Here is a 16828-nt window from a genome sequence, read left to right as displayed (position 1 = left end):
TCTGAGAGTGCTCCGCCCATGGGACATACCTCGCCCACTCACCAGGCCGGTCCCGGCAATACGACCGCAGAAACCTACCCACATCCTGGTTTACTCTCTCCACCTGCCCATTACTCTCGGGGTGGAAACCCGAGGTCAGGCTGACCGAGACCCCCAGCCGTTCCATGAACGCCCTCCAAACTCTGGACGTGAACTGGGGACCCCGATCAGAAACGATGTCCTCAGGCACCCCGTAGTGRCGGAAGACATGGGTAAACAGAGCCTCCGCAGTCTGCAGGGCCGTAGGGAGACCGGGCAACGGGATGAGACGGCAGGACTTAGAAAACCGATCCACAACGACCAGGATCGCGATACTTCCATGAGACGGGGGAAGGTCGGTGAGAAAGTCCACTGACAAGTGCGACCACGGCCGTTGTGGAACGGGGAGGCGCTGTAACTTCCCTCTAGGCAGGTGTCGAGCTCACACCGAGCAGGAGGAGACATAAAAACTCACGTCCTTAGCCAACATGGGCCACCAGTACCTCCCCCTAAGACTCCGCACTAACCTCTCGATGCCAGGATGACCCGAGGAGGGTAGTGTAAGGGCCCATCAAATCAACTTATCACGGACACCAAGCGGCACGTACTGAACCCCTGCTGGACACTGAGGGGGTGCAGGTTCCAACCGTGACGCCCACTCGATCTCCGCGTCCACCTCCCATACCACCGGTGCCATCAGACATGAAGCTGGGAGGATGGGAGTCGGCTCGATGGACCGCTCCTCGGTATCATAGAGGCGGGACAGCGCGTCGGCCTTCGTATTTCGAGCGCCAGGGAGGGGGAGTGGGAGCAGGAGTAACAATAACTAACATTCAAGACTATTTYGAATAGACCTAGCTTACTAGGTASAAAGGAGTGTTTTGTGTGTGTGTACAGTCGTGGCCAAAAGTTTTGAGAATGACACAAATTTTAATTTCCACAAAGTTTGCTGCTTCAGTGTCATTAGATATTTTTCTCAGATATTACTATGTAATACTGAAGTATAATTACAAGCATTTCATAAGTGTCAAAGGCTTTTATTGACAATTACATGAAGTTGCTGCAAAGAGTCAATATTTGCAATGTTGACCCTTCTTTTTCAAGACCTCTGCAATCCGCCCTGGCATGCTGTCAATTAACTTCTGGGCCACATCCTGACTAATGGCAGCCCATTCTTGCATAATCAATGCTTGGAGTTTGTCAGAATTTGTGGGGTTTTTTTTGTCCACCCGCCTCTTGAGGATTGACCACAAGTTCTCAATGGGATTAAGGTCTGGGGAGTTTCCTGGCCATGGACCCAAAATATTGATGTTTTGTTACCCGAGCCACTTAGTTATCACTTTTGCCTTATGGCAAGGTGCTCCATCAAGCTGGAAAAGGCATTGTTCGTCACCAAACTGTTCCTGGATGGTTGGGAGAAGTTGCTCTCAGAGGATGTGTTGGTACCATTCTTTATCTTAGGCAAAATTGTGAGTGAGCCCACTTCCTTGGCTGAGAAGCAACCCCACACATGAATGTTCTCAGGATGCTTTACTGTTGGCATGACACAGGACTGATGGTAGCCTTGTCTTCACCTTGTCTTCTCCGGACAAGCTTTTTTCCGGATGCCCCAAACAATCGGAAAGAGAAAATGACTTCACCCCAGTCCTCAGCAGTCCAATCCCTGTACCTTTTGCAGAACATCAGTCTGTCCCTGATGTTTTTCCTGGAGAGAAGTGGCTTCTTTGCTGCCCTTCTTGACACCAGGCCATCCTCCAAAAGTCTTCGCCTCACTGTGCGTGCACTCACACCTGCCTGCTGCTATTCCTCAGCAAGCTCTTTACTGGTGGTGCCCCGATCCCGCATGGCTCTCATTTGGATCATAGGAGCCGCAACTCAGCCACGGCGGGACCCGGCCCAATTTAACCCCTGATGATAGTGTATGTATCTGATTTTAGTGAGTATCTTATTGTAGTGTATGTATCTGATGGTAGTGTGTGTGTGTGTGTATCTGACTGTAGTGTATTCCCTGTCGAAGGCCATGCTGCCGAAACGCGTCGTAAAAAAAAAAAAAACGTTGTTTCTATTGAACATGCCATACTAATAAAGGCATTTTAATTAATTATATGAAGAGTGCCTTGGTCATCCTTTCTTTTTGATGACTGTAGTGTATGTTTGATTGTGTGGGGGAATTATTGTAATCAAAAGGAAGGGACTCTTAGATTTCTTCAAAACCATCAAACTTTATTATTTAATTACTGCAGTAATGGAGCTGGTTTGGTAATCACCCCTGGAGGTGATCACTGAGAACTCAACCAGCTGGTTTGAGTCACAGCATTTTATATCACCCCTGGAGGTGATCACTGAGAACTCAAACCAGCTGTTTGAGTCACAGCATTTTAAACACCCTGGAGGTATACTGAGAACTCACAGCTGGTTTGAGTCACAGCATTTTATTCACCCCTGGAGGTGATCACTGAGAACTCAACCAGCTGGTTTGAGTCACAGCATTTTATATCACCCCTGGAGGTGATCGTGAGAACTCAACCAGCTGGTTTGAGTCACAGCATTTATATCACCCTGGAGGTGATCACTGAGAACTCAACCAGCTGGTTTGAGTCACAGAATTTTATAGTAAAGTCCATCCTCCTTCAGTCTACATGACACACAACAGATATATAGAATGGGTCACAAGGTTAAGATTTGTATGAAAGATACTTATKATTCACAGCAGGCAGTATCTMCTGTAAAAACAGTTATCTTTCYTTGTACAGACCAGGMTCTGGSRCTGGAGTCATGTCTCCCTGGTACCATATAGAACAGAAACATTAACTCATGCTCTGGAATGCAGTATCACCCAAAGACATGYTAAATCTTCCAGAGGCCCATCCTCAGTAGAACACACACAGATGAGCGTTCTAACAACCCCTTGTTCTGTTGCATAAAACAACCATTTGATGCAATTACAGCATTATAACATAATCTTGCAATTTTGCTCTCACAATTGTTTATCTGTYTCCTATATTCAGGCCCTGGAGGACTTAGTGAACCGTCGTCTGGGCACAGAGGCCAGTGTTCTGTATGGCCCCAGACTGAGCAGGCGTCTCACCCTGGCCAGAGTACAGCTCATACTGGCCCTCAGCTCCACCATACACTCCCTGCCTGAACCTCAAGGTAACAATACAGTACTCTAACAGATGTTTTRTCCTCCAGATTTCTTTTTTTAACCTTCGTTTAAGCAGGGAGTACAGTATGCTAAGACCACAGTCTCTTGAAGATTAGCCCTGCATGAACACATCAATAAACAACAATTACATTATACATACAGTATCTATATACAGTGAACAGAAATATAATTGCAACAATTTCTAAGATTTTACTGAGTTACAGTTCGTATAAGGAAATCAGTCAATTGAAATTATTTCATTAGGCCCTAATCTATGGATTTCACATGACTGGGAATACAGATATGCAACTGTTGGTCACAGATACCGTTAAAAAAACTAAGTAGGGGCGTGGATTAGAAAACCAGTTAGTATCTGATGTGACCACCATTTTCCTCATGCAGCYTGACACATCTCCTTTGCATAGAGTTGATCAGGCTGTTGATTGTGGRCTGTGGAATGTTTGTCCCACTCCTCTTCAATGGCTGTGTGAATTTGCTGGATATTGGCGGGAACTGGAACACGCTGTCGTACACATCGATCCAGAGCATCCCAAACATYCTCAATGGGTGATATGTCTGGTGTGTATGCAGGCCAGGGAAGAACTGAGACATTTTCAGCTTCCAGGAATTGTGTACAGATCCTTGCGACATGGGGCCATGCTGAAACATGAAGTGAGGGCGGCAGATGAATGACACGACCATGGGCATCAGGATCTCATCACGGTATCTCTGTGCATTCAAATTGCCATCGATAAAATGCAATTGTGTTCGTTGTCCGTAGCTTATGCCTGCCAATACCATAACCCCACCGCCACCATAGGGCACTCTTTTCACAAAGTTAACATCAGCAAACTGCTCGACACACAACGCCATACCCGCTATCTGCCCGATACAGTTGAAAATGAGATTATTCTGTGAAGAGCACACTTCTCCAGTGTGCCAGTGGCCATCAAAGGTGAGCATTTGCCCATTTAAGTCGATTATGAAGCCAAACTGCAGTCAGGTCAAGACTCTGGTGAGGACAATGAGTACGCAGCTGAGACAGTTTCTGACAGTTTGTGCAGAAATTCTTCGGTTGTGCAATCCCACAGTTTCATCAGCTGTCCGGGTGGCTGGTCTCAGATGATCCCGCAGGTGAAGAAGCCGGATGAGGAGGTCCTGGGCTGGCGTGGTTACACGTGGTCTGCGGTTGTGAGGCCGGTTGGACGAACAGCCAAATTCTCTAAAACAARGTTGGAGATGGCTTTTGGTAGAGAAATTAACATTCAATTCTCTGGCAACAGATCTGGTGGACATTCCTGCAGTCAGCATGCCAATTGCACGCTACCTCAAAACTTGAGACATCTGTTACATTGTTGTGTGCACATTTTAGTGTGGCCTTTTATTGTTCCCAGCACAAGGTGCACCTTTGTAATGATCATGCTGTTTAATCAGCTTCTTGATATGCCACACCTGTCAGGTGGATTATCTTGACAAAGGAGAAATACTCACTAACAGGGATGAAACAAATTTGTGCGCAAAACTTGAGAAATTAGCTTTTTGTTTGGGTGGAAAATTTCAACACTTTACATGTTGAGTTTATATWTTTTTTCAGTGTATATACAAATAATTTACACAATACAATACTGATAAATCAAGAGTTCAGAAAATCAATCCACTTAATTCTGTCATCAGTATATTTTCATCAGAATGAACTTGTGGACATTTTCCCCCCTAATGTTTGTTTGTGTCTATCTTGTTCACATCCCACTGCTAGTCAGGGACATGAAGGAGATTCAAGACTTTTGACTAACACTTGTGAACAGCTATGGCAGGGGGATGCACAGTAGGAGTGTATAATATTGTTTGTTGATATTCTCCAGATATCTCAGATGGGGCGGTGCGTTGCAGTGTTGTGAGGAGGACATCCAGTACCCCAGGTATCCCTAACTCTCCCCCCGGAGAGAGGGATAGTGACAGTGACAAATCACAAGGTGGCTCCCCCACCAGGAAGACCAGGGAGCCCAAAGGACTGCACCTTGACCCCCAGAAAGACAAGCTCACCCTCAGCAAATTAAAGGTGTGTGTCTCTCTGTAGAGTGTACATTAGGTGAGATAGAAAGTCATTAGGTGACATTTGTTTAGCACTTTCACCTTTTTGTATTCTTCRGGGGATGGATTAATTGAAGTATATATTTGCCGCTCGGCCTTCTTGGATTTTTCCTTTTCATAGTTTGAGAACCTTTTGCACTCTACATTACGTGACACCCACCAAAACATGCACTAGTCATGTTTTTTAAAGTCATTTTTAAATGTTTTACTCTTAAGAATTGCATATCTGATTGATTCAGCCTGAAGTCACTGTGGAAAAGAGCATCTGTTAAAATGCTGAAATGTAACTTGCATTTTCTGTCTGTGTGGAGACCCTGTGTCTACCTCCAACCCTAACCTCTCTCCTCTCCTGTAGGCGTTACTGCTGAGAGAGGTGTGTCGTCTCCTGAGCCCCCAGCTGCAGCTCTGTCTTTCCTCTCAGCTCCACTCTGACCCTGAGGAACTGGAGCTGGCTATAGACACCTACCTGCTACTGTCTAACCTCTACCTGCAGCAAGGCAAAACCGCTTACAGGTGAAGTAAATGACTGTATCCTGTGTATAAATGTGTTTGTATTCATCCATACATTCCTCCATCCATCCACCCATCTATCAAAATTCTGTCTGTTTATTCTTTGCAGTGCTGACATGGCAGTGTCTGCTATGAGTCTGCTCCAGAACTCTCCCATCACTCTGAGGGGAAGCCCCTCCCCTGTCCACAGACCCCTCTCCACCTCCCTCAGAAGACAGTCCAGACCTAAGAGTGAACAGGTACCTACAATCACCTCGTAATTACCTCTCTTAACTGTACCATAAAATGCTTTTTGCATAGCTAGAGTTTTCAGAATTGTCTTTTGACCAACAAAAAGAAAGTGATTTTATTTTGTTTTTATGTCATGACTCAAAAGGAACCATTTGGGAAATTTGGTTCCTAAAATTCCCCCTGCCACTCAGACCCAGCCAAGACCTAGAGGTGTGTGTGTGTATCTGTTGTTGTGTGTGTGTGTGTGTGTGTGTGTGAATATCCCTCCCCAGGGCAGTATGAGGGAGGCAGAGCACCATGCCCCCAGTCCACAGCCAGGTGACTGTCCCCAGGCAGTAGAGGCCAGAGAGAGGATGGAACGGTCTCTGTGGCTCCACTGTAGACTGGCTGTGGTACGCAGTCTGGTCGCACACATCCCTGGCACTGCCATCTACCCAGGTACTTGTGTGTATGTGTTGATATTAACACTTGTCGTCTTACCCAGGGCAAGTAAAAAAATATATAAAAAAATAAAATGGTTGACAAGCAGATTATAGATTTAAGTTGTCCAAATGGACAAGGGGAAAAAATCGTGCAAAAATCACAATTTCAAATAATTAGAATACACCGATCAGAATTGGATCAAAGTGTTCTCCGGATGCGATGTGTTAATTATTGTGGGCATGCATTGACAGGCACAAGCGGTCTTTCAATCATGCAGTCGCGAGATTAGTTTTTGAGATCAAAGCCAACTTAGCTGCGTGTGCACATTTGTTGATATTCATTGCTAGTTAGTGAGTTATTTGTCCAGTTATAGCACATTTGTGGTCAGCAATGACAATCCTGGAAAAGTCATGGTGTACATCACCTGCGTGTGTGCCAGTGGGTGTTGTCAGAGGAGAGAAAGAGCGGGAGACATTGTGCGGCAGGTAAAATGATGATATAGCCTAGCCAATTCAAAACATATAATTTATTACTGCAGTATTTTACTTTGTGGGGAGTGCCTTTCTCAAGGCCACAACGGCAGGAGATACAATACATGGTACCAGGGACCAGCAGGCTTCCATTGTCAATACCAGTGATAATAATGAATGCTATTTTGTGAAGTGGTTTCTTGCATCATACAACACCTTTTTGGCCCATGGTGTTAGACCATTTTTGGGGGGGGGGGACAAGTGACTTGAGCTTTCAGGCAAGTAAAAAAATCTGTCCTACTTGTCCAAAGGACAAGTGGCTAAAAAAGTGAATGTCAAGCCCTGCACCTCATATCGACTTACACTCCAACTCTTTATTTTATTCTATTGTTGCTCTGTATGTGTATGGTAAATTTTCGCAGGAATACAATGCATTCGGAAATTATTCAGACCCCTTCACTTTTTCCCACATTTTGTTACATTACAGCTTTATTCTAAAATGGATTACATAATTTCTTCCCCTCATTAATCTACACACAATACACAATAAAAAATATAAAAAACATGTTTACGTAAGTATTCAGACCATTTGCTATGAGTCTCGAAATTGAGCTCAGGTGCATCCTGTTTCCATTGATCATCCTTGAGATGTTTCTACAACTTGGAGTCCACTGTGGTAAATTCAATTTATTGGACATGCTTTGGAAAGGCACACACCTGTATATATAAGGTCCCACAGTTGACAGTGCATGTCAGACCAAAAACCAACCCATGAGGTCAAAGGAATTGTCCGTAGAGCTCCGAGACAGGATTGTGTCGAGGCAAAGACCCGGGGAAGGGTACCAAAACATTTATGCAGCATTGAAGGTCCCCAAGAACACAGTGGCCTCCATCATTCTTAAATGGAAGAAGTTTGGAACCACCAAGACTCTTCGTAGAGCTGGCCGCCCGGCCAAACTGAGCAATCGGGGAGAAGGGCCTTGGTCAGGGAGGTGACCAAGAACCCAAGTTCCTCTGTGGAGAACCAACGCTGCAGCACTCTACCAATCAGGCATTATGGTAGAGTGGCCAGACGAATGTAAAAGGCACATGACAACCCGCTTGGAGTTTGCCAAAAGGCCCCTAAAGGACTCAGACCATGAGAAACAATTTTCTCTGGTCTAATGAAACCAAGAGTGAACTCTTTGGCCTGAATGCCAAGCGTCACGTCTGGAGGAAACCTGGCACCATCCCTACAGTGAAGCATGGTGGTGCAGCGACGCTCCTCATCCAACCTGACAGAGCTTGAGAGGATCAACAGAGAAGAATGGGAGAAACTCAAGAAGACTCGGGGCTGTAATCGCTACCAAAGGTGCTTCAACAAAGCACTGAATAAAGGGTCTGAATACGTCAGTTTTGTATTTTTAGAAATTTGTAAACATTTCTACAAACCAGTTTTTGCTTTGTCATTATTGGGTATTGTGTATCGGTTGATGAGGGGGGGAAAATGACGTAACAGGGGTCTGAAAACTTTCCAAATGCGCTGTATGTATCTTACACAAAGGTGGGGCACAGGCTTACCATTTTAGTATCTGCGTTCTGCTCTTACACTATCCTGTGTGTGTGTGTGTGTGTGTGGTGTGTGTGTGTGTGTGTGTGTGTGTGTGTGTGTGTGTGTGTGTGTTGACTGTGTGTGCTTTGGTTTGGTGTGTGTGTGTGTGTGCTGTTGTCCTCGTGTCCGCCGACTCGCCCGCATGTGCTGTGCTTGGTGCCGTGTGTTGTACACCGGTACGTAGTAACATGGACAGCCTCACGTGTGGGAGCGCGCCACAAGCGTGTTGAGGAGCCAGGCGCCGGCCCAGCCCATTCCTGCCCGCCTCTCAAGCAGACCCTGCCCCCGTCCGCCTGGCGTGCCTGCTGACACGCGCCTCGTGGCGGCAGACCCACGGACTACCAGAGCCCGTTTCTCCTCGCACAGGGCTAGACTGGACACACACAGAGACTGCCCCCGCGAGAACAGCACCTCACTGCTACAGAGCTAACAACCAACACCACGCACGTCGTAGTACCTCTACTGCCTACAGGTCAGATACATATACACACTCTCACATTACAATCTACGTGTTCACGATACCAGAATTGGACTAGGTATACCAGTTTAGTATCACAATACTCAATGCCAAAATGATACTCGATACCACAGCAAAAAAGAGAGGATCATTTTTTTGTTGTAGAAATATCATATTACAATGAGCATATTATTCAACTGACTGTTGTACGATAGTTGAATTCCTTTGTCTATTCTTCCTCCGCTCTTTCTTCCCCCCCATTTATTGTCTAACAAGCCGTCATATCGGTTAGTCCAATAGGGAGTATCATTGTCTAACAAGTCGTCATATGGGTTGTCAATGGACGTATCATGTCTAACAAGCCGTCATATCGGGTTAGTCCAATAGGGACGTACATTGTCTAACAAGCCGTCATATCGGGTTAGCCAATAGGGACGTATCATTGTCTAACAAGTCGTCATATCGGTTAGTCCAATAGGGACGTATCATTGTGTCTAACAAGCCGTCATATCGGGTTAGTCCAATAGGGACGTACATGTTCTAACAAGTCGTCATATCGGGTTAGTCCAATAGGGACGTATCATTGTCTAACAAGCCGTCATATCGGGTTAGTCCAATAGGGACGTATCATTGTCTAACAAGCCGTCATATCGGTTAGTCCAATAGGACGTATCATTGTCTAACAAGTCGTCATATCGGGTTAGTCCAATAGGACGTATCATTGTCTAACAAGTCGTCATATCGGTTAGTCCAATAGGACGTATCATTGCTTAACAAGCCGTCATATCGAGTTAGTCCAATAGGACGTATCATTGTCTAACAAGTCGTCATATCGGTTAGTCCAATAGGACATATCATTGTCTAACAAGCCGTCATATCTTGTTAGTCAATAGGACGTATCATTGTCTAACAAGCCGTCAAATCGGGTTAGTCCAATAGGGACGTATCATTGTCTAACAAGCCGTCATATCGGGTTAGTCCAATAGGACGTATCATTGTCTAACAAGCCGTCATATCGGGTTAGTCCAATAGGACGTATCATTGTCAACAAGTCGTCATATTCGGGGTAGTCCAATAGGGACGTATCATTGTCTAACAAGTCGTCATATCGGGTTAGTCCAATAGGGACGTATCATTGTCTAACAAGCCGTCATATCGAGTTAGTCCAATAGGGACGTATCATTGTCTAACAAGTCGTCATATCGGGTTAGTCCAATTAGGACATCATTGTCTAACAAGCCGCATATCTGGTTAGTTCCAATAGGGACGTATCATTGTCTAACAAAGCCGTCATATCGGGTTAGTCCAATAGGACGTATCATTGTCAACAAGCCGTCATATCGGGTTAGTCCAATAGGGACGTATCATGTCAACAAGCCGTCATATCGGTTAGTCCAATAGGGACGTATCATTGTCTTAACAAGCCATCATATCGGTTAGTCCAATAGGGACGTATCATTGCATTATGTAACTTGCAATACTATACTCATGTGTGTGGTTATGTATTTCTGTGGATTATATTAGTTAGTTAGTAAATATAATTAAGCCAATTTGTGTATCGTGATTCATCATGGAGACTAGGGTTTGTGCAGATTTATAGGATACTACGACTTTCAGAATGAGACTGATGAGGGTAATAATGATCATTAATGGATGAAGTCAACGACATTCAGAATGAGACTGATGAGGTAATAATGATAATTAATGGATGGAAGTCAAGACATTCAGAATGAGACTGATGAGTAATAATGATAATTAATGGATGGAAGTCAACCGACATTCAGAATGAGACTGAGAGTAATAATGATAATAATGGATGGAAGTCAACGACGTTCAGAATGAGACTGATGAGGTAATAATGATAATTAATGGATGGAAGTCAACGACGTTCAGAATGAGACTGATGAGGTAATAATGATAATAATGATGGAAGTCAATGATGTTCAGAATGAGACTGATGAGGTAATAATGATAATTAATGGATGGAAGTCATGATGTTCAAATGAGTCTATGTAAACATATTAATGGCAGACGTCAAAACGTTCATGTATTAGACTGATGAGAGGTAAATCATAATTAATGGATGGAAGTCAATGACGTTCAGAATGAGGTCTGATGAGGTAAATCATAATTAATGGATGGACGTCAACAACATTCAGAATTAGACCTGATGAGGTAAATCATAATTAATGGATGAAGTCAACAACGTTCAGAATGAGACTGATGAGGTTAAATCATAATTAATGGATGAAGTCAACAACGTTCAGAATGAGACTGATGAGGTAAATCATAATTAATGGATGAAGTCAACAACGTTCAGAATGAGACTGATGAGGTAAATCATAATAATGATTGAAGTCAACAACGTTCAGATGAGACTGATAGGGTAAATCATAATTAATGGATAAGTCAACAACGCTCAGAATGAGACTGATGACGTAATAAATGAATTAATGGATGACTAAGATGATAACAATATATTTATATCTGTAGAGTTAATTCGGAAACGGTAACTAATTAAACAAACGTTTTCCGTGGTGCCCCAAGATTGTTTATGAGTTTAATTGGTTACATGAGTAATTTGATGTGGTATGTAAGTTATTTGATACAATAATCGTCATCGCATTAATGGTACTAACGTCACGACATCATCCTCCTTGACAACATACCAACAGTTTGAGCTACCCAAAAGGTACCAATTGGATGGCTCTATCCATACATTTCAAGCTAGCTCTGTATAGCAGGTTAGTTTTTGAAGGATTGGTTCCCATTGAAGCTGAAAGGTACATCTTAATTAACTCTGTTACGTTTGTATGTGATCATGTATTAGTATATCATTTCTCTCGTGAACTCATTTAATGTCGACTCTCTATCTTTACAACATGGTACTTCAACATCCGGCGCCGAAACGAGATGGCCGCTCGCTTCGCGTTCTTGGAAAATATGCAGTTTTTGTTTTTTTTATGTGTTATTTTTACACGGTCCCAGGTAATCATTAGGTTTATTACATACAGTCGAGAGGAACTACTGAATATACGCATTAACGGTCAATCATCATCGTCTACAGGAATGTGAGCTTTCCCGAAACGGATCTACAGTGTTTTTGGCCTTCCACCAGTACAATGGATCTGATCCAGCGCGCGACCCTGTGCGACGCCGTAAAAGGGGCGAACGAGGCGGTTCCTGCCAGGCTTCGGAGACGGGACATCGCGCTCACTCCCAGCATACTACTCGCCATGTCCAGTCCTCTTGACAATCAAGGTGTGAATGGCACGGGTAGCATTCAGAGAGACATAGGGATTGCAAGTGCTCTGCTCTCACGGAAACATGGCTAAACTTCAAGAGAGCTACGGAGTCGTGCAGCCGAGCCTTGGTTTCTTCACTGCATCGCGCCGACAGAACAAACATCTTTCTGGTTAAGAGAGGGGCGGGGGGGTATGCTTATGATTAACGAGAGCGTTGGTGTGATCATCATAAAAACACAGGAACTTCTAAGTCTTCTGTTCAGCCTGATCTAGAACATCCTCACAATAAAATGTCGACCGCATTCATCTACCAAGGGAATTCTCTTATCATAATCACAGCGCGTATATATTTCCCCCCAAGCAGACACAATCGGATGGCCTGACGAACTTTATCTGACTCTTTGTAAACTGGAAACACACACCTGAGGCTGCATTCATCGAGCTGGGGATTTTAAACAGAGGCTTAATCTAAAAACAAACTCCCCTAATTCTATCAGCATATCGAGGTTGCGCTCCGGGCTGAAAAACCCTAGATTCAATGTGGTTATACTAATGTTCGCGACGCAATAAGGCCCTCCCCGCCCCTTTCGGAAAAGCTGACCACGGACTCCATTTGTTAGATCTTCCAGCCTACAAACAGAAACTTAAAACAAAAGCTCCGCGCTCAGGTTCTGTTCAAATCGTGGTTCCGACTCGCAATCTGATCACGCCTTCAAGACTGCTATCGATCCACTGCGGGATTGGTAATATGTTCCGCATTGCGTCCAACAAACCCAATATTGCGGATATGCTGGATTCGGTGGTAGCGAGTTCACATTAGGAAGTGCATGTGGACGATGTCGTACCCACCAGCAACGATTAAACATTTCCCAAACAGAAATCCGCTGAGATTTGACGGCAGCATTTCCGCGTGAAACTGAAAAGCGCGAACCACTGCTTTTAACCCAGGGCAAGGTGACCGGAAAGCTGACGAATACAAAGCGTGTAGGCTATTCTCTCCGCAAGGCAATCAACAGGCTAAGTCCCAGTACACAGAGACAAAATGGAGTCGCAATTCAACAGCTCAGAGCACATAGAGGTATGGGGTGCAGGGTCTAGCAGTCTAATCACGGATTACACAAAAGAAAACCAGCCCCGTCGTCGGACCAGGATGTTCTTGCTCCGACAGGCTAAAACTTTTTGGCCGCTTTTGAGGACAATACAGTGCACTGACACAGGCCCCTCACAAAACCCTAGCGGGCTCCTCCTTCACTGGCAGCCGAGGTGAGTTAAATACATGTTAACGTGTTAACCTCGCAAGGCTTGCAGGCCCCAGAAACGCATTACCCAGCCGCCGTCCCTCAGAGCATGCGCAGACCAGCTGGCTGGTTGGTGTTTACGGACCATATTTCCAAATCATATCCTTATCCCACGTCCTGCTGTTCCCACATGCTTCACAGAGGGCCCACCGATTGTTCCTGTTGCCCAAGAAAGCTAAAGGTAACTGAGCCTAAAACGACTTACCCGCCCCGTTTAGCACTCACTTCCGTCATCATGAAGTGCTTTGAGAGAACTAGTCAAGACCATTATCACCTCCACCCTACCGGACACCCTAAGACCCACTCCAATTTGCTTACCGACCCAAAATGGTCCACAGACGACGCAATCGCAACCACACTTGGCCAAAACCCCCCCAAAAAAAATTTTTTGGGCACCCCTTAAAAAAAGAAAAACCCCATACTGGACAAGAGGAATACCCTGTGAGGGAATGCATGTTCATCGATTACAGTCAGCATTTAACACCATATCTACCCTCCAAACTCGTTCATTCAAGCTCGAGACCCTGGGTCTCGACCCCGCGCCTGCTTGCAACTGGGTCCTGGACTGTCCTTGCATGGGCCCCGCCCCAGGTGGTGAGGGGTAGGAACAACCATCTCCACCCCGCTGATCCTCAACACTGGGGCCCCACAAGGGTGCCGCTTCTGAGCCTCTCCTGGTACTCCCTGTTCACCACGATGCGTGGCCATGCACGCCTCCAACTCAATTCATCAACGTTTGCGGATGACACTACAGTGGTAGGTCTTGAATACAACAAACGCACGAACGGCCTACAGGTGAGGATGAGGGCCCTCGGAGTGTGACCGGGGGTGTCAGGAAAATAACCTCACACTCACGTCAACAAAACACAAGGAGATGATTGTGGACTTCAGGAAACACAGCAAGAGGAGCACCCCCTATCCAATCGACTGGTCAGTAGTGGAGGAAGGTGGAAAGTTTTAAGTTCCTCGTCGTACACATCACGGGACAACTGAATTGGTCCACCACCCACAGGACAGCGTCCGTGAAGAAGCGCTAAGCAGCGCCTTCTTCAACCTCAGGAGGCCTGCAGAAATTCGGCTTGTCACAAAAAAAAGCCACTCACAAACTTCTACAGATGCACAATCGAGAGCATCCTGGTCGGGCTTATCACCGCTGGTACGGGCAAACTGCCTCCGCCCACAGCCGTAAGACGCGCGGTGTGGTGAGTCCAATGGCATTACCTTGCGTACTCATATGTCGACTGGCTGTTGTTGAAGGCTGTCTTCCAACTCATCCCCCTCGCGTAATACGAACGATTTTGACAGTTTAATCACATCGTTAAGTTCCCTGGTAGTCAATGCACACGGGCGCAGGGCTCTTGTCTTCTCATCCACAAAGGCCAAACCACGCGCCGGCAGGAGCGTGCAGACAGACAGATGGGCCCAGTTTGGCAGGACACTTCTATTTAAGCTACCTCCATAGCACAAAGATACCTCTAGGTCGGGACAGAGAGTACAACTCGAACTTCCCCTATAGAGCGTCCGTCCAGTGCCCTAGCATCCATGGGCACAGAGGCTGAGTGGGAATACCAAGCTCCCAAGTTATCGTGGAATCCATCAGACATTCATCAGCCCCAGAGTCAATGAGCACTCGGAGAGACTTAGATTGGTCTCCCCACAGCACAAGAGCAAAAAGGGGTGTGRGGGTGATGGGAATTAGGGAACACCCAGTCTGACTCACCACAGTACTGGTACCCAATAGAGACAATGGTTTCCTAATAGTGTAGGTTGCAATAAAATATTGAATATTTTTATTCATCCTCCGTGAGCGCTCCCAAACTGATAGCCTAGTTCTTCCCAACTGCATAGGCTCGGGAGTATCCAACTCACCTGTCGTAGATTCACGAGAGAGCTCGGGGGATTTTGACTCCTCTCGGAAGAGCTGCCTATGGAAACTTCCGGATTCCATAGGAGGTGAACGCGCGTGCCCTAGACCAGACCTCTCACTCTTGCATTCCCTTAGGCGTCCATCAATTTGAATGGTTAAGGCGATAAGAGAGTCGAGGTCCACCGACAGTTCCCGAGCAGCTAGCTCATCCTTTACCTCCTCAGATAATCCGTGCAGAAAAGTATCGAAAAGAGACTCCGGATTCCAGGCGCTCTCGGCAGCCAACGTGCGAAAGTCCGCTGCGTAGTCTGCCACACTACATGAGTTTTGACGTAAGTCAAGCAGTTCGCTGGCCGCCTTTCTCCCGGATACCAGAGACTCAAAAACTTGTCTCACCTCTGCCATGAATTCCWCCAAAATGACCGCAAATGGCAGATTGTTGTTCCCAAACTGCCGTAGCCCAGGAGAGCGCCCTTCCCGACATTAGCGTAATTATGAAACGCCATCCTCGAACAGTCTGAAGAAAACGAAGATGGCTGTAGCTCAAAAATAAACGAGCACTGAGAAAGAAAACCCCGACAGGTACCAGGATATCGCTCTGGAGGAGGTAAGAGGGGTTCACGGGGAGTCGGGATAGGCTGTACAAACTCACCACAGATAGGGAAAAAATTACTGGGTGATTGGGGMTTTTCAGATGTGGCAGACATCTGCCAACTCCCATCTGAGCTAACTCCCTGATTTGCTCCATAATAGCCTTTAACCCGTGGTTGTGGCGTTCCGTCAAGGAACTGAGCCCTTCCAAAAGGCCATGTAGCAACTCCTGATGTCTCCCAATGGTGGCTCCCTGCAGGGAAGAACGACAGATGTATTTTTTACCTTGTCAGCTCGGGGATTCGATCCAGCAACCTTTTGTTTACTGGCCCAACTTTTAACAGCTCATAAGTACCATAAGCCTCTTAATATTTGAGAATCAAATGTAATTAAAATATTACATAGCAATGCAGAGACTCGCAAGCTGGCTATAACTATGGATATACAGTGGGGCAAAAAAGTATTTAGTCAGCCACCAATTGTGCAAGTTCTCCCACTTAAAAAGATGAGTTCCATTTCTAATAATTGCTCCCACAGTTGATTTCTTCAAACCAAGCTGCTTACCTATTGCAGATTCAGTCTCCCAGCCTGGTGCAGGTCTACAATTTTGTTTCTGGTGTCCTTTGACAGCTCTTTGGTCTTGGCCATAGTGGAGTTTGGAGTGTGACTGTTTGAGGTTGTGGACAGGTGTCTTTATATACTGATAACAAGTTCAAACAGGTGCCATTAATACAGGTAACGAGTGGAGGACAGAGGAGCCTCTTAAAGAAGAAGTTACAGGTCTGTGAGAGCCAGAAATCTTGCTTGTTTGTAGGTGACCAAATACTTATTTTCTACCATAATTTGCAAATAAATTCATAAAAAATCCTACAATGTGATTTTCGGGATTTC

General features: G+C 45.5%; 1 protein-coding gene across 1 annotated transcript in view; it reads left to right on the top strand.

Annotated features, from left to right (window-relative positions):
• cfap54 (cilia and flagella associated protein 54) overlaps nt 1-16828 on the top strand; it is a 133948-nt gene that overhangs the window by 87994 nt on the left and 29126 nt on the right. The window contains exons 48-53 of the mRNA XM_070434540.1: nt 3027-3171; nt 5026-5222; nt 5610-5767; nt 5874-6003; nt 6268-6433; nt 14539-14681. Of these exons, the coding sequence (XP_070290641.1) occupies nt 3027-3171; nt 5026-5222; nt 5610-5767; nt 5874-6003; nt 6268-6433; nt 14539-14681 (939 nt within the window). The remainder of the gene's footprint in view (nt 1-3026; nt 3172-5025; nt 5223-5609; nt 5768-5873; nt 6004-6267; nt 6434-14538; nt 14682-16828) is intronic.

Source organism: Salvelinus sp. IW2-2015, linkage group LG23, assembly GCF_002910315.2.
Source record: "Salvelinus sp. IW2-2015 linkage group LG23, ASM291031v2, whole genome shotgun sequence".
Lineage (NCBI taxonomy): Eukaryota > Metazoa > Chordata > Actinopteri > Salmoniformes > Salmonidae > Salvelinus > Salvelinus sp. IW2-2015.
The sequence above is the reverse complement of the archived record's forward strand: the minus strand, read 5'-3'. Positions and strand labels throughout refer to the sequence as shown.